The sequence below is a fragment of the Amphibalanus amphitrite genome, unplaced genomic scaffold, assembly GCF_019059575.1.
Source record: "Amphibalanus amphitrite isolate SeventyFive unplaced genomic scaffold, NRLGWU_Aamphi_draft 001197F_arrow, whole genome shotgun sequence".
Taxonomy (NCBI): domain Eukaryota; kingdom Metazoa; phylum Arthropoda; class Thecostraca; order Balanomorpha; family Balanidae; genus Amphibalanus; species Amphibalanus amphitrite.
The window spans coordinates 1-21184 of record NW_024882691.1 but is presented as its reverse complement, the minus strand read 5'-3'; the positions used below and the strand labels follow the sequence as shown (position 1 = coordinate 21184).

Sequence of the window (21184 nt, the reverse complement as noted above, 5' to 3'; positions counted from 1 at the left end):
CCCGACTAAAAAAAATCGACTTATAATCCGGTTAATCAAATCCCGACCATGTTTTTACCTGGCCATTAATGTTCTAGCCTTACAGGTGATTGTTTGAACGCGGAAGATGCTGAATCTTGGTTAACCCCATACTTATCGTATGATAAAGAACGTCAGTGTTAGAAAGTTAATTAACAATTTTATTTAGGATAGTTTAATCCAAGTGGGTATAAATCGACTTGACAATTTACTAGGAGGGTTTTGCAGCGCTATTAGTTCGGCATTTAATTATAAATAATTGCTAATTTCGATCCGGATATCGTTATTCAATGCTGGCCTTTGCGTCCTCAGAAAGTTGTTTATAGTCATGAAGGCTTGCATTGACCCATACTTTCCATTTTTCAGCACTATTATTCGCCGTAGTTGACCAGGTGTTTTCTTCAGCTCTCCCCTGAATCCTTTGGCTTAGACCTGGCGTATCACCCGTGCATCGCAAGACGCACCTACCACACACAAGTTCATGATCCCCACGAACCCACATCAGCGTCCGTTCGCTTGGTGTGTGACCCCTTGACCTTTGGCCGCGACAACTGCCAGCTTGCTGGAGCACCCCTCCCTACACGCGCTGCCCCGCCCGCTCCCCTCCCTCCCCCCCCCCCCGGGGTCGTGTCACGAAGGTTCGGGCTTACGCTACTACCGGCCGCTGCGCAGCTGTCACCTAGCGCCTGGGAATGTGTGGTCTGGTGCGGATTCAGCCAACTACCGGCTCGCGACACCAGCGCCACGTAGTGGCGACGGTACATTCTTTTTAGACACACTGTACAGGGAATGTCCAATGTCAGGCCATGCACTGTTACTCTTTGGTTCTGGCTAAACTGCAGCGAACCGTTATCTGGATGTTGGATGTGGAGATTGCCTAGCTGAATCCGGTGGCGAGCTGTGGCGTTTCCTTTCGCCACCCTTAGCGAGCTGAAGGCTTCCTTTCGCACAGCATTGATCGTGCAGTTCCTGATCGTGATATCGCTGTCAGCAAGCACCACGAATGCTTTTTCTGATGCTTCAACGATATCGCTGCACTCAAAGGAAAACTTCGTAACATTCAGCTGCAGCCCTTCCTTTTATATCGCTCCGAATGTGCTGTTCTTGATTTGAACTTCCCTGACCGTCCCGTAGAAAGCCGATGTTTCAGTGTGGTTAAAGCGGCTGTTTTCAATGATCAGTTTGTTCATTTCGCTGCCAGCTGATATGCAGTGTTCTGTAGCCCGATGGATATGCGACGAGCTCAGGGATAAACTTCCAATCTTGCCCCCGAACGTGTTTTCACCACACGTTTCCATTTCAACTTCTTTTACCTTCAACTTGTCAATGTTTGCCTGAATGCCATGCGGTTCAACGCTGAGATACTTCACTTTTTTCAACTCGGCCTCCTTCATTCTCGAGTTTTGGGACAGTGCACCTGAGTGTATGGTGAGGTTTTCGATGCCTTCAATCCATGTCTTGTGCACTGTGACATTTGACGTGAATGCTTGTTTTGATATCGAAAGTGATTTTATACCTGTCATGTGAACTTTTTCTATCAGAGAATCATCGCTGAAGGCGCTTTCATGAACAGCCAGTGATTGTATTCCGCTCAATGTCAAGCTGAAAAACTGTGCGTTAGCAATGGAAGACGAGAACAGCTGGCAGTCATCCACGTCTTCTATGATGATCCTCGAGTCCCCGCTCAAGTCTTGGAATGTCTGGGAACGCAGCTGAAGACTCGTCACTGCGCGTATTCTCACTGTAATCCGTTCGGAGTTGTTGCCGCGCGCCAGAGACCTGGGCTGAAGAATCAAGGTGTTGACTTTGGTGATCTCGATTTCCTCCAGCGATGTCAGAGAGGAGATGGAGTCCTCATCGATCGTTATGGTCTCAACATCGGTTATCTTGATTTCTCGGGCATCTCTCGGGAACGATGCTGCCGTGATGTTTATCTGGAACAGACATGAACCATCTGCCATCATCATCATCATCATCATCATCATCATCATCATCATCATCATCATCATCATCATCATCATCATCATCATCATCATCACCACCACCACCATCATCATCATCATCATCATCATCATCAATCATCATCATCATCATCAGCATCAGCATCATCATCATCATCATCATTTTTATTATCAGCATCATCACCATCATCATCATCATCATCATCATCATCATTATTTTTATTATTATCATCATCATCATCATCAGTATCAGCCACCGCCATCAGCATCAATCATCAGCATCAGCCATCAGATCAGCCATCAATCAACAGCATCAATCATCATCATCATCATCATCATCATCATCATCATCATCATCATCAACAATCATCATCAGCATGAATCGTCACTATCAGCATCAGCCATCATCATCAGCATCAGTCATAAGCATCAATCATTAGCATCAGCACCAATCATTAGCATCAGCATCAATCATTAGCATCAGTATCAACATTAATCATTAGCACCAATCATCATCATCAGCATCAGTATCAATCATTAGCATCAATTATTATCATCAGCATCAATCATCAATCATCAGCATCAGCATCAATCATCAGCATCGCCATCAATCATCCCCGTGGCTCAGTGGATAAGGCGTCCGTCTCCTAACTCGGTGGCAGCGAGTTCGCGGCCGGGAAGCTCCACGTCGTTTGACCCGCATTCCTATATTCAGCCAGCTGGCAACTGGCGAGAGAGGGCCACGCTAGACCCGGGAGGACCGTGCCGCCATCTACCTGCGGCACGTTAAACTTTCGATCCAAATTATCACCGGTGAACCGGGCGCGGGCAAGGTCGGTTGGTGGGTCCGTGGTGTCATTCGCAACAAGCACTGCTTAGCGGGGCACCCGGGCCCATAGTCACCCATGACCCATTCATTCATTCATTCGGATAAACTTAAAGAAAAAAATCATCAGCATCAATCATCACCTTCAGCATCGATCATCATCATTATCACCATCATCACTCATCACCATATCTATCTGCCTCCACTCACCTGTTTCATTGGCCGGTTTTTCATGTCGCAGAACACTGTCTCGGAGGTCTGGCATTCCTGCCGTACAACAAACTCGCAGTTGGACTCTCGGCAGCCGGTGGCGGAGACCACATGCCGGCCGACGGTCAACACAATGATAAATGTGATCACTGAGGGGATAATCCCCATAATGCGTAGCTGCATTGAGCTACGGACAAGAGCGGTGTCTCGTACATGTGTGGCTGGGATGGCGGTCTGACGCCGAATGGCGCGAAGTTGCAAAGGCTGCTTATCAGCTCGTTGAGCTATCTGGCTATCACTCTACAGGGCAGGGCGTTGGCAGGACTCATGGCAGGACAGGACGATGAAAATTTGAAACAGAGCACGGACATCGAGGCAGGACACTAGGGTCTAGGACAGCCTATTGATCATCCATTGCTGTTCATCCTGTCCATCGATATGAGGGTCCGCACTGAACAATGGATAGATTGCTCATCATATCAACCGTGCGGGTTGGGTGGCCTGGCCGTCTGATCGATGATTCACGAAATCGAGGGCAGTGAAGGACAGAAATATAGAACACTGGTCAGGTTCTTACGCGCTCATTTTGTTCCTATCCATCCCATTAAAACATTTTTATCAAATAGCAGCAACACAGATAACTTACAAAAATTAACACGAATCACAAAAATAGGCTACAAAAGTATTACATATATCTGCTCAGATACAATCCCAAGCTTAGCTACCACCCATGAACTAACTATGCAGCAAATATTGAGTGATAAATGTCACCCATGACCTACCGCTTAATTGAATTATCCGTTTAATATTTCCTTCTCTCTGAACTGACTCATCTCTCAACGTCCCAGCGTTACGTCGTTTTCACAATGTGAAGCATTTCGTGACAGCTTTCGTGATGCTATCGCGACTCCTTTCACGACGTCCTGCATGGTTCCTTATGCCGCAATTTTGACGATCTTTGTGCCATTCTTGGCGGTTTCGTCACCTTACATGACCTTTGGTGACCCTTTATGACCCCCGCCCCGCCCCCTCTGTTCCTCAGCGGCTCAGAGCAGCCACTGACGCTGCTGCAGTTCGTGCTCTACCTCTACCACCACTGCACGGAGATGCGGCCCGTGCTGATGTCGGTGGAGGTTCTGACAGTTCTGGCCGGTACCCTGTTCCCGTACAGAGCGGGGACGGAGAGCAGTCCCACGACCCCACTGGATGACACGGTTAGTGGGGGGGGGGGGGGGAGAGAAGATAGATTTGGGTGGATGGGATCCAGGATCGGAAGGGGGACACTAATGTGGAAATATATGATATTCTTGAAGGGAAGGTTTAATGCTAGGATGTTAGGATGTTATTATGTGGATAAAGGATACATTTGAAGCTAAAGAGAAGTTTTTTGTCCAGAGCAGCAGCTAAGGAATTTACGGAGGATTAAATAAATTTTGTTGATACCTAATTAAGTGATATATTAGAGGAAAAAAAAAATAACGGAATATTTTTGCGGGATGGATACATGTAAGCTTCTGCTGTACAAAGGCCTTTGGTTTAGAAAGATATCTTCGAGGCTAAACGGAGGATTTATCGGATAATAAACGCATTTATGGATAACTTCCCCTGACGGCGTGTCCATGTAGCTGAAGTTTGCGGTGTCGCCACCAGATGGGTCTGGGTGACGCGGTGCTGGTGAGCGGCGCCGAGGCCTCTGACGCCATGCTGACGTCCCACCCGGCCAGTAAATACGTGCTGGATCTGCTGAGAATTGTCACCGTCGACTCTCTATCACTGGCACCGAGCAAGACGGCGCCGCCGCTGGTGGATATTCTGCTGGAGGTGAGGTCAACACGGGGTCATGGTGAGGTCAGGGTGAGGTCATTTCAATCAGCTTAGGTAATTCCAACTCTCTTCCTGTTGGGTGACCGTTATTCTGTTGGATAATTTAAGGTCAACTAGGCCAGATTTATTCTGTTTTGCATGTCACCTTTGGTCAGGCTGGGTCACCTTCGGTCGGGTCGGATCAAAGTGTCAATGACATCGTCAGAATTGTCCTTCACCCTCCCCCGCGGTCAGGTGACCCCGGAGAGCACCACGCTGGCTCAGCAGATGTCCTTCCAGACCAAGATTCTCTCGCTGCTCATGGATCATCTCACAGCAGCCGACGTACTCATCGGAGAACAAGGTAAGGCTCCGGATCGCGTCCCAGCGCAGGCACTAACTTTTCCGATATCAATTGTTTTCGTTGTCGTTAAACTGAATACATCTGGCGACTGGTGTGTGGAATATATTCAAAGAGTTGTGCCAATAGCGCAGTATTTTCATATGTCAATATTGCATTCGGCAATATCTCTTTATCAAAGAAATCCTTCCGTAATGACCTTGGGATGCTTCAAACACGTATTCACCATTAATTATCAAAAGTCACCTATGACGCCACGTGCCCGGTTTCAAGGTGCCACCCCCGGGACCCTGCCGGTGTCGTCGCCCGCTCCATGTCTGGGCAGAATGGCTGTGGTTCTCGGTCGCTGTTTGCTGCCGTGGCCGCTGTCCTGTATGTGTCTGCGGGATGACTGCGGTGTCTGCGGGCTTTGTTTGGAATTTGAGTGGGGTGTCTGTGAGGTTTGCGGACTGTCTTAGGTTTTTTTTTGGGGGGGGGGGAGAGGATTTGAGATGGGTGTCTGCGAGTTGACTTTGGGATGTTTTTTATCTGAGCTAGGTAGCTATGAGCTGTCTTTGGGATGCATGTGGGCTGTCTGCGGGTTTTGTGTGGGTGTTAGCGGGTGTTTACGAACCAGCTGTCGAGATGTCAGCCGTGGCTTTTGGAGTTGGTGTGTGACTGTTTTGTCACACACGCTTTGTCTTTGATTGCGGTGGAGGAATTCGGTATGGTTCTGTGTGGCTTGGTTTTGAATTTGGCTAATTGGGGGTATAAGCTACATCAGTTTTACCGATTATTGATCTCATGATTGAATTTCAACGTTGCCTTTCCAATGGGCCACTCCATGTTCCAGCGGCTTTGCTGAGAGTACCACATCTTATTCTTTTGGCTGTCGAGTGTCGATGTTCGGGCGTCGGGGATGCTCAGCCGTGTATAGGTGTGGCGGTATTGGTGATTGGACCGCGGAGGACTGCAGTGGCCCGCGCGTCCGGTGCCTGGGAGCTGCTTGTGGCGCTTTTGTTTCCGTATGTCGAGGTATTCCAACTCTTCCATGTCATAGTCTAAGTGAAAATGCCAGCATTTTTATTTGGTTCACAAAAAGCAGCATAATTATAAACTGTTGTTGAATAATTTATGATTTATGCTGACTGAGGATGTTCTCTTGGCCATTTTTATAAAGGCATTCTGCTAGGATGTTTGGAATAGTTGGGTTGATTAAGCCAGTGCCTGCGCTAAGCAGGGCTTGCTGCGCTGGTCCTGACCTCTATACCCTCCCCCTCCCCCCCCCCCCTCTCTCTCTCTCTCTCTCTCTCTCTCTCTCTATCTCTCTCTCTCTCTCTCTCTTTCTCTCTCTCTCTCTCTCTCTCTCTCTCTCTCTCTCTCTCTCTCTCTCTCTCTCTCTCTCTCTCTCTCTCTCTCTCTCTCTCTCTCCCTCTCTCTCCGACAGCCGCTCTGCCCATTTCGCCGGGAGGCAGCGTCCAGAACGTCCCCGGAAACGTGTTCTACTTCGCCGGCAGACTGGTGGACAAACTCTGGCAAGGTGAGTTTAGCACATAGAGGAGAGCTATCTGTGAGATGAAACAGGCCATTAGCGTCGCCACGGGGGGGCAAGCGGGGCAGCTTGCCCCCCCCCCCCAACCTCGGATCGGGCACCCCCTGAGATCGATACAGATCCGATGAGATTTTGGAGTCGGGGAAAACTGGGGGGTACCTTTCTGAGAATGCCTGTGAGGTCAGACTCTGTTGGAGCGTGCAGTTCAAACCAAAGTCAGAGTCGCAGTCGCCAAAATCTTCAAGACTCCGACTCCAGACTCGGAAATGTCAATGCCATGATTCATGCCATGTTCCTAGTTGGTTCTTTATTACATTTTGTAGCTGATTTTCATAAGTTTTGGAGTGCTGACACATAATTTTCGTTCAAAGCGTGACACGAAATCTTCGGGGCCTTTCTCAACTCTCGTCAAATGTCTGCGACAGGCACAAGTACCGTTCAAGTGCCGCAGGGCTCATGAGCCTGCTTTTCACACAGGCTTCTAAGGAGCTCCACTGAGCTCTAAGAAGCTTTCGGAGGGCCCAAACTGGCCTCTGAGAGTCCCACTGGTGTCCATGTTCTCTAGAGGGCCCATACAGGGATCTTTGCGGACATTATACATACGTAGACCTCTGAAGGGCCACACGAATCTTTGATGCCTTCGAAAATTTCGGAAAACCTCAACTGGCCTATGATAGTTCAGCCGAACTTTTGAGGCTACAGACTTTACTAACCCCAACCCGGCATCTGAGGGGTCACAACTCACGTGTCCCTCTGAGGGCCGCAACACATGTTTCTTATGTCCCTACCAACTTAGGGTCCTTAAGGATTCGACACAGACCCCGACGGTTCACACTGTTATTCGAGGGCTCCAGGCTCACCCTGGGCCTAGTCTCTTAGCGCCCGCCGCCCACACTGGCTTCTGAAAGCTCGTGTGCCCTAAAGGGCTTTCGGGCCCACCTTAGGCTCGGAAAGCCCTAAAGCACCACATACACGTAAATATTTGGGGTGACCCACGCCGATCTCCGGGATCCTAAGCAGGCTTCTGAGAGTCCACACTGACCCTGAGTGGCCTGAAATGGCCTGGAAGTCGCAATCCCATCTCTAAGGGATCCCTTGCCGCTATGCCGTGCGTAACTTTTGGTTCCGTTAAATATTTTTGGTCGTGTTTGCAGCGCTTCCCTTCACTCGAAAAACCAGAAACTTTTTGTTCACACTCGAGTGAACAAAACACTTCTCACTGCAGCAAGGATGAATGATGTACTTCCGATTCACACTTCCGACATTCTCTCTCAGTCTCCGCCGAACGCCCAATGGGGTTGGGAACTCGATTTTTTAAGAATGCATGAAAATGATCAAACTATTTTCACAGAATTTATGGTGCATACCATTGCCTCATAAAATCAATAAGCTGAGAGAAATGGGGGAAGAAAGATAGGAAAATTGTTTTGAAAAGTTCTGGAAAAAAGATGCTCTTGATGCTGTTACGTCACATGTCACCTTCTGCGGTTGACAAATAATGGCGCATCTGGCGCACCACAGATTACATGTTATATCAATGGGTGAAAGATGTTGTTTGCTTCACTCTGCCATTCGCGCTGTTTTTAACTTTAAATTATGCTTAAACATTTACGGATGAAATGTTCAGTGTCAAAAATTGATGTGTCTGCCGTGTACTATATTCCCACTTAACATGAGCGCGTGATAAACATTTTATGTACCTCAAATTTTCAAATGATAAAGATGATGAATCGGAGGATGCTGAAAAGCAAAAGCTCATTCCAATATTTGGACTACTTTACGATTAAAATGTTTACATTCCTGTCATCTTATTGATCATTTATTTGTTCTTTTTTATGAAAATAACTTAAGGCGTTGAGAACCGAGGTAATTTCTATCTACCGTGCCTTAACTTACCAGCAACAGCAATCTATCTACGCCCTACGGTGGCAAGGGAGACTGTGAAAGAAGCGTAAGATGGATTCTAAACAATTCTTTTGTGATATACTGAAGAGCAAAGTGCAGAGAAGAGCGTACAAGTCCTGTTTTGTGCCAGGCTGTTGCAGTAGCACTTATGAAACTCCGAAAACGATCTTCGTTCATGTCCCGAACAACATTACCCTGTGAGGAGATGATCGTCTGCAATAGCAGGAAGAGCTGATGCAAGTACTTTGAAATCCACTATCAAGTCGGTGCTATTGTTGTAATGATCACTGTGAGGTGAGATATTTTGTGCAAGGGCTGAGTGAAATGCCCAGGAAATGACCTCCATTCGCCCCCTGACCGGTCAGGGTTATAAAATTTGAGTGGATGGCGGTCCGTTTGGGGTTCAGATGTCAATTGTATTTTGTTACTGTCAAACAATACATGTTATGCTGGCAGCGAATGTGTGTAACGTCGTTTTTCGAAACAGAAGTTAGAACTGTAACGGCAGAGTGCTTGCTGGTCTCATCGTAAGTATTGTAAGTGTTGTAAGCAAAAGCATTGTCAATATTGTAAGTATTGTGAGCATTCATGTATGGTAGATATCACCTCACATGATCTCGGCTCAGATAACCCTCTCCGGTGTCCCTGTCAGTAAATGGCACCTGGATCATTACAGATAAGATAATTTGTCATAATTCTTAAAGAATTGGGTGGTTTTGACTCGTTTACTCGAGGTGCAGGTCGCATTTCAATACTTTTCCATAGGCTTGCAATGTAAAGGTCACGACTCTGACCTAACCTCAGGTCACAGATCAAAAATTCTGAGATATACAAACGACACATACTGCAGGTACTGTTTTGAAGACTTGATGAGAGGAAATAACTTCGTGAAAAACTCAAGCTCTGACGTGTTTGCAAACTTTTCTGAGGTGGGGTCAACAAACCCGCTCTGGTTACCTGACCTGACCTGACCCGGCATTTTTTTTTTTTTTTTGCTGAGATGTGCGCAATGAGCATTTAGGAAAAGTCACCAAATATGAGCTGAATGTCTCGCGGCGTTTGGCAATTGTACAAGAAAATCCTGAAAGGTCTCCCCGTCCGAAATAGGGTTAATGTGTATATGAAGAGTTGCAGATGCCAAACATACCCAGATCTAAGACTGCAGTTCCCAGCGCCGCTGCAACGTTTTTAAAACAAACATACATAGGACATAGGTACAAACATGTTTATTTGCACCTGTTTTGGATAATAGCAACTCATGGCGCCATCACCCGCGATAACTGTTAGGATTTGAGATATATTTTTATTTAGGCCATTAGTTTGGCTGTAGGTAATGTTTATTAATATTAGTTGGGCGGAGTTTGGTAGTTTTTTATTTAACTTGTGGTATGTTGTGCTGATTGCGGGTTGTTCAAACCTTTCAAATGTAAGGACCTTATTGAACTCAACCCTACCCCTACACTACCCTACATACGACTGGACGCTTTCAAAGCCCACAAGCATCACGACGCCGAGATGGAATGTAGCCGAGAAATCACCCTCGCCATCTGCTCTAGAGCTAATCGTGTGGGGCGGCGTGTGGGGCGCCGCTTAGCCTATGGGGGTGCACTTCTAGTGGATGGGGGACGGGGGTGCACCTGCACCCCTTTCATATGGAAAGTTACTTCCCTGATTACAGCTCCCCGTATTGCACCTAATCAGGGAACGGCCAGCAAACGAAGGAACTATTTCTGGATGACAGGCGAATAACCGCTCACGCCAGGAGCGGAGCTCCGCCCCGTCCAAAGTGGCCAACAAAGCAGAGACAGAGGCAGCATCACATCTTCCATCAAAGAACTGGTTTCTGGCTTGGAAGATGAGCTCCATCTTTGCATCCGAGTCGGTGCTGTCAGGAATCAGCTGGTCTAATGGAGTGAGAGTAGTGAGACGACTAGCTATTGTATCAGAGCTGCCTGGTCTTCGTAGCATTTGCACCGATTCTTCTCGATCGGACTCTGAATTCTGTCCCTCCTGCGTATTACTTGAGGCATTGCTATGTAGCTACGTCTTTGGCAGAGTTTCATTATCCATGCTTTGCAAACAGTGCCATAACAACGCAGTTAATTAATCACCAAGCTTCTTTGTAAGTTCCAATACAGTTGAATCGCACGCGATTTGAGTGCAAAAATCAAGAAAAGTGCCAACTTGTTCCCGTAAAATATTTTGAATATTGACCTAAAAAATGAGTAATTTCCAGATAAAATAACAGCGAAATCAGTTTTCGCTTGCCAATAAAACTCACAGATATTGAAGCTCCATTATTAAAGGAACATTTTAGTATATGCCATTCTTGATAAAACTTCTTAGCCACGCAATACCAGCGCAAAATAAAGAGACACTGAAAACACGACCAATCACTCCGATTTACCATAGGAAAATACATAGAAAATGTATGTCTCAACTGCGCCAAATATACAGACAGTTATATACCTACATGTGACGTCATGATTAGCCCGACCAATCAGAAGCAAGTTGTTTTCAGCCACAAATAATTAATTTCTGAACTAACTAGGCATTTTTTTAACAAAGTGATTTTAAATTAAATCATTAAAAATTCTGAGCTTTTTTATTTTACCAAAACATACAGAGCATGCAGATAGGTCCCAACCCTATTCTTAGCTACAATCGGCGGCTGGGATAAGCCCTATGCATTTCACGTAAAACCTCGGCAGGCATGCGTGAATGGAGGTTTTAGCGAGGTGATCCGATTCAAATGGAGCGTTTTTCACTTTCTTCTGGGTAATGATCATGAGCGACGAGAGTCTGCACAGGGGCCCTCTGCAGTGCGTCGGCAATCGCAGCCACTGTAATTCTAACAGTCGTTTTTGTCCAGAAATTTCATTTTTTTGTAAAAAAAATACATGCTATAGCTAGACGGAAAACTTTGTCACCATCGGATTCCTCGCACCATTGCGCGTCGAATGATATGTAAAACGAGTGAGTAACGGCTGGGGAAAGGGAAGATTTAACACAAAACTTGATTTTGCCCCCCCCCCCCCCCAACCGAAAATATCTGGCGACGCCTATGAAACAGGCACAAGTTAAACTCTGGCAAGGTGAGTTTAGCACATCGAGAGCTATCTGTGGGATGAAACAGGCACAATACAAACTCGTGCAAGGTGAGTTTAGCACATCGAGATCTATCTGTGGGATGAAACAGGCACAGCCGCGGACTTGGGTTTGAAGGGGTAAGCTAAGTAAATGATAAGCAAATTAGTCATGTGACATGGGTGCTTATTGGGTGACTTATTCAGTACACACATGATCATGAGCTCGTTAGATATGCTGACATAAACTGTAAATAAGTATTCAATTACTCAATGTACACGTCGACGTGTCCGTATCACCTAAATATAATTTTAATCACAATGATGCACTTATGCCCCTCTAAAGTTAACCCTATCACACCTTCCTAAACTTCACGTTTTTTTTTTCTCTCTACACCGCAGGCATCTTCAAGCGTGACGCCCACGAGGTACTCGACTTCATTATCAAGCTGATCGGTCAGGCTCGCCGCTGGTCCCAGACTCTCCCTTTGGACAGCGTGTACCACTGCCTGAACCGGGCGGTGCTGTATATCCTCAGTCGTCCCACAGACTCCGTGGGCGAGCAGCTGAGGGTTCTGGAGGCGCTGCACACGCTCACCAATCATAGGTGAGGTGGTTGAACTTGAAATCGCTGACCAATCATAGGTGAGATGGTAAAGTCCGTGGCCAGTCGTTAAGTGCTGAACTCGATTAAAATAGGAAATTAGGTGGCCAATTATTAGGGCAGGTGATAAAAACGATAACTATTTTTAGCGTTACATTTCCGTGTCTGTGTGCGTATTATTTCTTTTCTAAATCAACCCTCGTTTTTCCTGATAAATCGTCGAGGGCATTAATGTTCTACGAAACATGTAGCCTACTTCGTGAGCTCGTTTTTTTTTCGTAGAAAGATGACAGCGTTACTTTGGATTATTATCTCAGTTTTCTGATTCCCTCGCTCCGCCTTTCAGGAGTCTTGTGTTCGGCTCCGGGAACCACGACTCGGAGTTTTTCGGCGCGCTCGTCTACTGCCTGCTGCAACTGACAGGAGGGCTGAAAATCATGTGAGCACGAGTCGATGTAGACATGACGCGCGTGATAACTACTTTTGACTTGGAGGTTGAAATCTTCGTAAATTGGTTTTCTGCGGTAATTTCTTCCCTTTCACGAATTCCGCTGTCAGATTGGATGCGTCTTGCTTTTGGATTTTTGTTTAGAAATCGAAAAATTGGATCCGCTTCACGATTTTGCGTGTCATCTCTGCGCGAGGGCCATGCTAATCTTCTCTGTATCGTAATCCAATTTTAGTATATGCACAGCCGTGGCTGGTGCGGAGGGATAGCGAATAGTTGCCAATTTTATGCCGTTTGCTTTGATTCGATGCCCTTGTCCGTTTCAGAAATGGTGTCAGATCTTTCTTTGTTATCTGATGGAGCGTGTGGCACTGCCCTGATTACTTTTGTCAAAAAGTGGGGAATGCTATTGCCTCCCTATCTACTTGTCTGGCTTTTGTGATATGTTTAGCTGTTTACTTATATGAACGAAATTTTATGTTTTGAAACACCAGCGCGACACCGCTGGTCACGGCCCCCTGCCGGCCTCCTCCCGAAACTGCGTGGCCCGGGCCGCTTGAAGGCCGTTTGTTGTGATTTCGGTCACAGGAGAAAACGTTTTGGTCGCGACCTCGTGGGTAGCCACCTGGCGGTCGGCGCTGGAAATGAAAACTGAGCTAGATTCTCCGGACTTCAACAGAGGAGCAGAGGGTCATCAACCACAGGGACGAATAGAGCAAAGGGAAGACCGTTGTTGATCAAAGGGAGATCAGTGTCCTACCTCCGTTCCGTCGTTCCCATCCTCAGGATACTGAAATCCTTCTCCTCCACGCCGCAACCCCCACTTCGGGCTGGACAGGCAACTTTATCTCATGCGGGCTGCTCCCTTGGAGCGGCACCGCTGCTCCCGAGGGAGCGCACCCCGTAGCCGGGTGCAGTGAGTGCCTTGGGGCTGGGTGGCCTGTCCTTTGGACGGGCTCAGCCCCGGCGACTCACTAGGGTGCCTGCCTAGACCAATGTCTCCCCCTAATTCCTATCATCCTTCCGGCTCTGAAATGGTCTAATTAGACCGAAAGGGCCTAACCCAACAAAACAAACAAACAATGTCCTACACAGGGCACACACTCCTTTCCCAGATTATTCAACAACCATGAATCTAATTGTTGTATCGATTTGGCCTTTTTTCAGCACCGAGGCTGAATCGCGGACAGTATGGCACGCCATCCCCTCGACTCTGGACCCGGAGACGAACCCCAACACGGCACAGGGACATAACCTGATGGCCAACGCGGCCCGCAGGGTGTGGTCCGAGCTCTACATATGGAAACGGCCCGCAGTGGAGGAGGTGAGAGAGAGAGAGAGAGAGAGAGAGAGAGAGAGAGAGAGAGAGAGAGAGAGAGAGAGAGAGAGAGAGAGAGAGAGAGAGGGAGAGGGAGAGGGAGAGGGAGAGAGGGAGGGTGGGGGAGGAAAAAGGAGAGAGAGGGAAAGAGGCGCTGACACAGGTGACAAACTGAGAGATAAAAAAGATGGGGAGGCGGAAGCCTACCTAGTACATACAGCTGTTCAAACAGCAGTGATAGAAAGACAAACTGAAAAATAAAAGAAAGAAGGAGGAGTGACAATAAAAATAGACAGAGATATGCAGAGAGAACGAGAGAGGAGCTCAGCTTTTCACATCATATCCTGTCTGATCTGATGAGCTGTTGTTTCTCATCTACACCCCTTTCACCCCCCCCCCCCCCATCTACCATTAGGTGTTCAAAGTGAGTCTTCCACTGGAAAACAACACGGCGCCAGATCTGGACACTGTCCGCGCCAGCCTCCAGGACCCGGCCACCCGGCTCTGGGTGGCATTTCTGGAGGGAGAGAAGAAGTGCTCCTACCGCCCGCCCTGGGAGATCCAGGCGCAGCTCCAGACTGTCAGCAGCGTGAGTTTGGGACGATGGGAGGGCTGGTGGGGGTTGTGTCAGCAGTAGTGGTGTCAATCGGAACTTGAATTTTCGGAATTCCGATTTTGTCCAATGTCCAATTCGGAATTCGGTTGGACAATGACAGCAGGCTTTGGACAACTTTGGACAATCGCTTGCTACACCTCAACATTTTTATAAAGCAATCGTGTTTAACATTGATTGGCTATTAGAAAACTCAGCTTTCGATATGATTAACACTTTTGAGCTGGTAATGGTACGGCCCTCCAGCAAAAGAGTGGTTGGTTAGCCTATGTGCTTTTGGTGTAATAACTTAAAATGACAAAGACACTCCTGTAAAATGACCACATGGAAATGAGAAGAGGGTTCGTGCACACATTTCAGCAGTGGTTTTCAACAGCCATTAGACGTATTCATCAATGCAGATCGATTATTGTGATGTTGGCAACCAACCACTTAATACCTGGAGGGCCGTACATTAAAAGCAAATTAAATAACAGTGTTGAGTGTAAACTATTGCGTAGGTGTCGGATATCTTTGGACAAATGGCTGGTTTGGACATTTTTGGACGGACAGTCGACGTAAGTATTGGACATTGGACGGACATTGGACACACGTTTTCTGAAATTGACACCAGTAGTCAGCAGCGTGAGTGTGAAACGAGGGCTGGTGGTGGTCATGTCAGCTGCAGCGTGAGTTTGGGATTGCGGGAGGGTTGGGGGTTGTGTGAGCAGCGTGAGTTTTGAACGACGGGAGGGTTGGTAGGGGGTTAATGTGTCAGCAGCGTGAGTTTGGGACGACGGGAGGGCTGGTAGGGGCTGGAAATCTAGGTGTAGGTGTGATTAAGGTAGTTTTGGGCCGAAGGGTGGTAGTAATATGGTAACATTTTGAGCTGTCCTATGTTTGGAGTGGGAAAGTTTGAAGAGCTTCGACCTTTGACGAGATTGGGAGCGGGACAGCTCGGTCATTTTAAAGTCTGGGATGGGAAAGTTATAGGACATTTGTTGAATTAATTGCGAAAGAGATGTGAGTATTTGAGGAGTGTTGCCAGTATTTCGTGGGTGAGCAGTAGTGAAGATCTCAAAACCGTTATGTCACCCCCACTCCCCAGTGTAACATCATTTATCCCCATGGTCGACTTGTAACCCTAATGACATTCTACGCGCCCTGCCCACCAACAGAAGCTGCAGCGTGTGACGGGCGGCCTGAGCCGGCTGGCGCAGCGCACCCGCTCCCGGCGCGAGGACTTTGTGCGCGCCCGACCCTCGCCGCTGACTCCGGCAGAGGTGGAGCTCTGGACTCTGCAGCACATCGCTGGAGTCAGGGAGTCGGTGGTGACTCAGTTCAGACAGTTCAAACAGGTGAGGGGCTCGTAGTCATAATTATAAACTTTATTTTTTACTAGCTTCATTCTAAATTTACTATTGGGACAATGGACACATCCTGCTTTCGTGTTTTGTTTCTTGTGAGTAAGGCACACATTACTTCGCCGTGCTTTATTTTACCATTGCTGTTTTTTATCCACGCAGAGCCAGAAGTACATGGAGGACTTTATAATGGACGAGTGGCTGCGAATGGAGCGAGAGCTGACCAGAGAGAGGGGCCTGTGGGGGCCCGAGGTGGCCAGCAGGTGAGCACTCACGGGCCCAGGATCCGGACTTTGGGACTTTTGGGGCCTCCGAGACACACAGTGTCCGGTGGGAGGTCCGCGAACTGGCATTGTTGATCTTCTTTATCATATTGAAGTTACGATATGACCGTTATGGATATGTTTGAGTTACTATTAATAGCCACTGTACCATTTTGACAGCAGCTAACACAAGTTTACTGAACGCTGGGTGCTTTAGATTGATTTTGAGCCTAATTATTGCTCAGGTCAACAGGTTACCATGTTAAGTCTATGCCGTTGTCGACGACCATTGACGTTAATGATTCTGTTAACATGTGACGACTGCCCATCTTGACAGTCACGATCTGCTGTTGCATCGGGCATATCGTCAATGTCTCACGGCTGTCTGGATATATTGGCTGCCGGTTATATCTGACGTGTCTAACGTTTGTCTGTGACATGTTGTCAGTCTGGACAAGTGGCAGCTGGACACTACTGAGGGTCCGTGCCGGATGAGAAAGAGAACAGTCAGTGATGTCACGTTCTACCAGCGCTATCCGTATAGACCCGACCTGGAGACCGTGGTACAGGTGGGTACATTCTACCAGCGCTACCCGTATAGACCCGACCTGGAAACGGTGGTACAAGTGAGTACATTCTACCAGCGGTATCCGTATAGTCCCGACCTGGAGACCGTGGTACAGGTAGATACATTCTACCAGCGGTATCCGTATAGACCCGACCTGGAGACCGTGGTACAGGTAGGTACTGAGTACCAACGGTACATTCTACCAGCGCTACCCGTATAGACCCGACCTGGAAACGGTGGTACAAGTGAGTACATTCTACCAGCGGTATCCGTATAGACCCGACCTGGAGACCGTGGTACAGGTAGATACATTCTACCAGCGGTATCCGTATAGACCCGACCTGGAGACCGTGGTACAGGTAGGTACCGAGTACCAACGGTACATTCTACCAGCGGTACCCGTATAGACCCGACCTGGAAACGGTGGTACAGGTGGATAATAGGTACCAACGGTATCCGTACATATGGTATTAGGAGACTGCGGCACAGGTGCCAGCCCCGTAAAAACTACCAGCAAAACCCTTGCATGCCCTAGCCTATTGACTGTGGTTTAGGTGAGTACTGGCGTACTGAATGTCAGCAGTATAGGCTACTGTTTTATAGTTAGGTATGGTTAAGTCTATACCAGAAGCATTGATTTCGGAGTACTGGCCCTATACATAGTACCTACTAACTTTGTGCATCGCGCGTACCGAATTTCAGGTGATAGCCTACCTGGGAAAACAGATACTGTCTTACTTGACTCGTATGACTACATTTATTGTAAAGAACACATCTGCCTAACTCCACTACATATAACACCCATCTCGCTCGCCCCGTTCCCAGCGCGGCGCGGCCAAATACAAGGTGCCCGTGTGTCGGGACGCGCGCGCCTGGTCGCAGCAGCCACGCCGCCGCTCCCTGCTGGGGAGGACGGAGGCCGGACGGACGGCGGCCGCTGTCGATACCATGTCTATGACGGAGGAGGAGGGCGCCGACTGTGCCGATATTGGAGAGAAGCTCAGACAGGCTGGTGAGTGGAAACGGACTGGTTGGGGAACGGTGAGGGCTGGGGCAGGGAAACGGATGGAAGGGGTGGACGGACAGGTGGAGGCTGGAAGAGTGAGGGAAAGGGAGGACAATATGAGAATGTATACTGTAGTGTCAGTGTTCAGTGCACTTTGTTCGTCCAGAGACAGGACAATTGGTGCCGAACCCAAGGCCGCGGCTGGCCGCCGTGCAGCACACGTCGCCTTAGAGGAACTGTAACGGTTGAATGTGTAATTAGAGTGCATTCGAACTTTGGAAGAAAGACGTGGTGGAATACTGGCGCTCGTAAAGGACTCCACCTTGAATTGCTTCGCAAATGATGTATAGGAAGCCTAAAATATGAATATGCGGATGAAAACGCATTGTCGTAACATGATGATTTTAGCTGATTGCAGGAGTGAACCGTTTCACTATTGCCAGCCGAATCAGTGCTACTAATGCTATCCTCGCTACACCCTACCCCCGCCCCCTCGTGCCCCAGGTCTGCGCGGCAGTCTGCGTCGCCGCCGACTCACCTCAGACCCAGACGAGGAGCCCGAGTCATTAGACCTGCCAGATTCGGCCACCGACGGGCCGGCGGGCGGCGAGAGACAGCCGTCGGCAGATGTGGAGGATACCAGTCCCGATAACCAGACGCTCCTACGGCTGCTGGAGCATGGAGAGAAGGTAGGGGGGTTGGGAGAGAGGAAGGGAGATCGAGGAGGGGAGAGGGAGGTATCTGTCGTCATAGCAGACAGATAATAATTGTATTTTTCTGCCACAAATGTAACTTGGCTGTAACTAGAAGGCTGTGTAACTGTATTCATAGCACTTGATTTTGATGGGTTCTGATATTTTTCTTGATAAGCTTAACTGCTTTTTAAGCTATTTTGGCATGGTTCTATTAAAATTAGCTTAAAAGAACATTCTTATGCCGATAAAATATTTCCTCCGCCGAGTCTCGAACCCACGACCTCCACGTTAGCTCACGTGCTCCCCGTTCTGGCAGATATCGCACATGTACCGGTGCGCGCGCATCCAGGGCCTGGACACGGTGGAGGGCCTGCTGCTGTTCGGAAGGGACCACGTGTACGTGGTGGACGGCTTCACCATGCTCAAGACCAGGGAGATCAGGTGGGTGACACGAGGAATGTGAGGGCAGAGGCTGCCCTCGGTGTTTCTGGGCCGCGCTGCCGTGCAAAGGCTAAAACCATTATGTCGGGTCAGATGCCATTACCTCAGGTCAGAGGTCACCCGAACATAATGGGTTTTGCCTTTATACGGCAGCGCGGGCCTCGTAGACGTTCAAATTATGTGCTCTTGAGACGCATCAAGTGTCTTCCTACGCATATATTTATTTCTAATTTATCTTATTGATAATATTTTTTCGAAGCCGAAGATCAGAATCTGAGGATCATATTTTATCCTGGTTGCCCCCTCCATTTTTTTCCTTTCCGAAGCGTAATATCCCTCACCCTTCACTATTTACCCCTAACTGATTTATATGTAGCATCCTTGTATGTGCCTTCGAATTTCTAACATCCATTTTCGTTGTCTTCCCTTACGCAACTTCATCCCTAAGTAATATCAAACATACACCAAATTATCTCAGTAATTCTAACCCCCGTTCCCGCCCCCGTCACAGGGACATCGGTAACCTGCCGGCCAACATGCACGATCCGATCGTACCGTGCCAGCCGACCGGCCGCCGGGTAAAGGACGTCCGATCCGTCTCCAAGGTGGCCTACGACGACATCCGGGAGGTGCTCAAACGCAGGTCAGTCAATGGTTCTCAATTTTAGGTCAGTTGGGGGTCTCAAACGCAGGTCAGTCAATGGTTCTCAATTTTAGGTCAGTTGGGTGTTCTCAAAGGCAGGTCAGTCAGGGGTTCTCAAACCCAGTGAAAGGTTCTCAAACGTAGGTTAGTCGGTGGGCCTCAAACGCAGGTCAGTCGGTGGGCCTCAAACGCAGGTCGGTCGGAGGGTTCTCAAACCTAGTGAGAGGTGCTCAAACGCAGGCCAGTCGGGGTCATCAAACCCATTCAGTGGCTCTCAAACGATGCTCAGAGGCCCTCAAGCGCAAGTGTCTGGTTTGCTTTAACGAATTATATACGGGAGGTTAAAGCAATTGGTTGTCGCCTTTGATTTCGGTGGTTCATCAAGGATATTGTAGTGCGATTTTTGCTACATAAAGGTCATTGTTGTTGTAAATTTTCATGCTTTCATTCACTCTTCATAAAATAGCTATGGAAGTTAATTTATGTATCATTTTCAGTCCCAGTATGCTTCAAATTGTAGGTACCCCAGACATCGTAGAGCAGCTTAATCTGTCGTTTGGCAAACCGTGGGGTATTTTAGAGCCCCCGTTTTCGTGTCCCAGGTACCTGCTGCAGCCCATCGCGGTGGAGTTCTTCTCAGCGGACGGACGGAACTACCTGCTGGCCTTCCCCATCAAAACCAGAAACAAAATCTATCAGAGGTGAGAGAAAGGCTAACTGGTTAGAGATAGACAGCTTAAAACGCCAAGCCATGTAAAGTGGTGGCTGGGTATGAGACAAAAAAATTGGTACTCACGCAGAGACTGCAGTATCAATGGCCGGCACCCAGGAGCGAGTATGACCTGACCTTTGACCCCCGTGTGACCCCGCAGACTACAATCTGTAACCACATCAATGACAGACACCCAGGAGAGTGTATGACCTGACCTTTGAGTCTTTGACCCCTGTGTGACCCCCCCCCCCCCCCAGACTACAGTCGGTGGCCACCTCAATGGCGGACACCCAGGAGAGTGTAGCCGGTCAGAAGACGTCGGCCAACGTGGATCAGAGCGGCGGCCTGCTCAGCAGTCTGATGGGGGAGACCAGCGTAACGCAACGATGGGTGGTGAGTGGGACAGGGCGTGTAACGGGCTGTGACGTGACGTGCTCAGTAGTCTGATTGGGGAATCGCAAAGAGGGGGGTGGGGTGGATTTGGTGTGAACGTGACGGGTAACGGGACTTGACGTGTTGCCTGTAGCGATGACTTCATGGTGGTAACGTGGAATTAATGTGTCGGATTCAGTCTACCTAATGTGAGGGTTTAGCTTGATGCAGTGAGGGCTATCAATTTGTCGAAAATAAAAGCCTGGGGTTTTGGAACTTTCAGCAATATTTTATCGGATATTGAAAAAAGTGCCTATGACTGTACGGGAAAAACTTTCATCGTGGACAATATAATTATGAAATCATTGCTGCCCGATTCACTACGCTAACCGCAGTGCCGAGCAGGTGGCGTCACCTCATTGAACAAGATTAAATATGTTGAATATCCTGCACAGGG

General features: G+C 48.2%; 2 protein-coding genes and 1 non-coding gene across 3 annotated transcripts in view; 1 reads left to right on the top strand and 2 right to left on the bottom strand.

Annotated features, from left to right (window-relative positions):
• The window catches only part of LOC122371031 (WD repeat and FYVE domain-containing protein 3-like), a gene marked incomplete at its 3' end in the record, with an annotated part of 91678 nt that extends 70930 nt beyond the window's left edge, over positions 1 to 20748 (top strand). The window contains exons 36-52 of the mRNA XM_043347077.1: positions 4058 to 4229; positions 4666 to 4836; positions 5074 to 5182; positions 6606 to 6698; positions 12104 to 12308; positions 12652 to 12744; positions 13921 to 14077; positions 14487 to 14660; positions 15842 to 16021; positions 16190 to 16290; positions 16739 to 16859; positions 17684 to 17870; positions 18369 to 18553; positions 18876 to 19000; positions 19512 to 19643; positions 20246 to 20344; positions 20613 to 20748. Of these exons, the coding sequence (XP_043203012.1) occupies positions 4058 to 4229; positions 4666 to 4836; positions 5074 to 5182; positions 6606 to 6698; positions 12104 to 12308; positions 12652 to 12744; positions 13921 to 14077; positions 14487 to 14660; positions 15842 to 16021; positions 16190 to 16290; positions 16739 to 16859; positions 17684 to 17870; positions 18369 to 18553; positions 18876 to 19000; positions 19512 to 19643; positions 20246 to 20344; positions 20613 to 20748 (2440 nt within the window). The remainder of the gene's footprint in view (positions 1 to 4057; positions 4230 to 4665; positions 4837 to 5073; positions 5183 to 6605; positions 6699 to 12103; positions 12309 to 12651; positions 12745 to 13920; positions 14078 to 14486; positions 14661 to 15841; positions 16022 to 16189; positions 16291 to 16738; positions 16860 to 17683; positions 17871 to 18368; positions 18554 to 18875; positions 19001 to 19511; positions 19644 to 20245; positions 20345 to 20612) is intronic.
• On the bottom strand, positions 749 to 3255 carry LOC122371032. The gene is made up of 2 exons (XM_043347078.1): positions 3016 to 3255; positions 749 to 1952 (listed from the first exon to the last, which is right to left on the bottom strand). Exons 1-2 carry the CDS (start codon positions 3196 to 3198, stop codon positions 1098 to 1100), a joined length of 1038 nt encoding a protein of 345 aa, XP_043203013.1. The 5' UTR covers positions 3199 to 3255; the 3' UTR covers positions 749 to 1097.
• Positions 12904 to 13012, bottom strand: LOC122371043. The gene has a single exon (XR_006254660.1). It is a non-coding gene; the product is annotated as a U6 spliceosomal RNA (small nuclear RNA).
• Positions 20749 to 21184: the final 436 nt, after the last annotated feature.

Excerpts from the sequence above, each read along its gene's own strand:
- LOC122371032 (XM_043347078.1), bottom strand. The coding sequence starts at position 3,198 with ATGCAGCTACGCATTATGGGGATTATCCCCTCAGTGATCACATTTATC. Across the intron at positions 1,953-3,015 it reads AAAACCGGCCAATGAAACAG|ATAAACATCACGGCAGCATC; the intron begins GTGAGTGGAGGC and ends TGTCTGTTCCAG.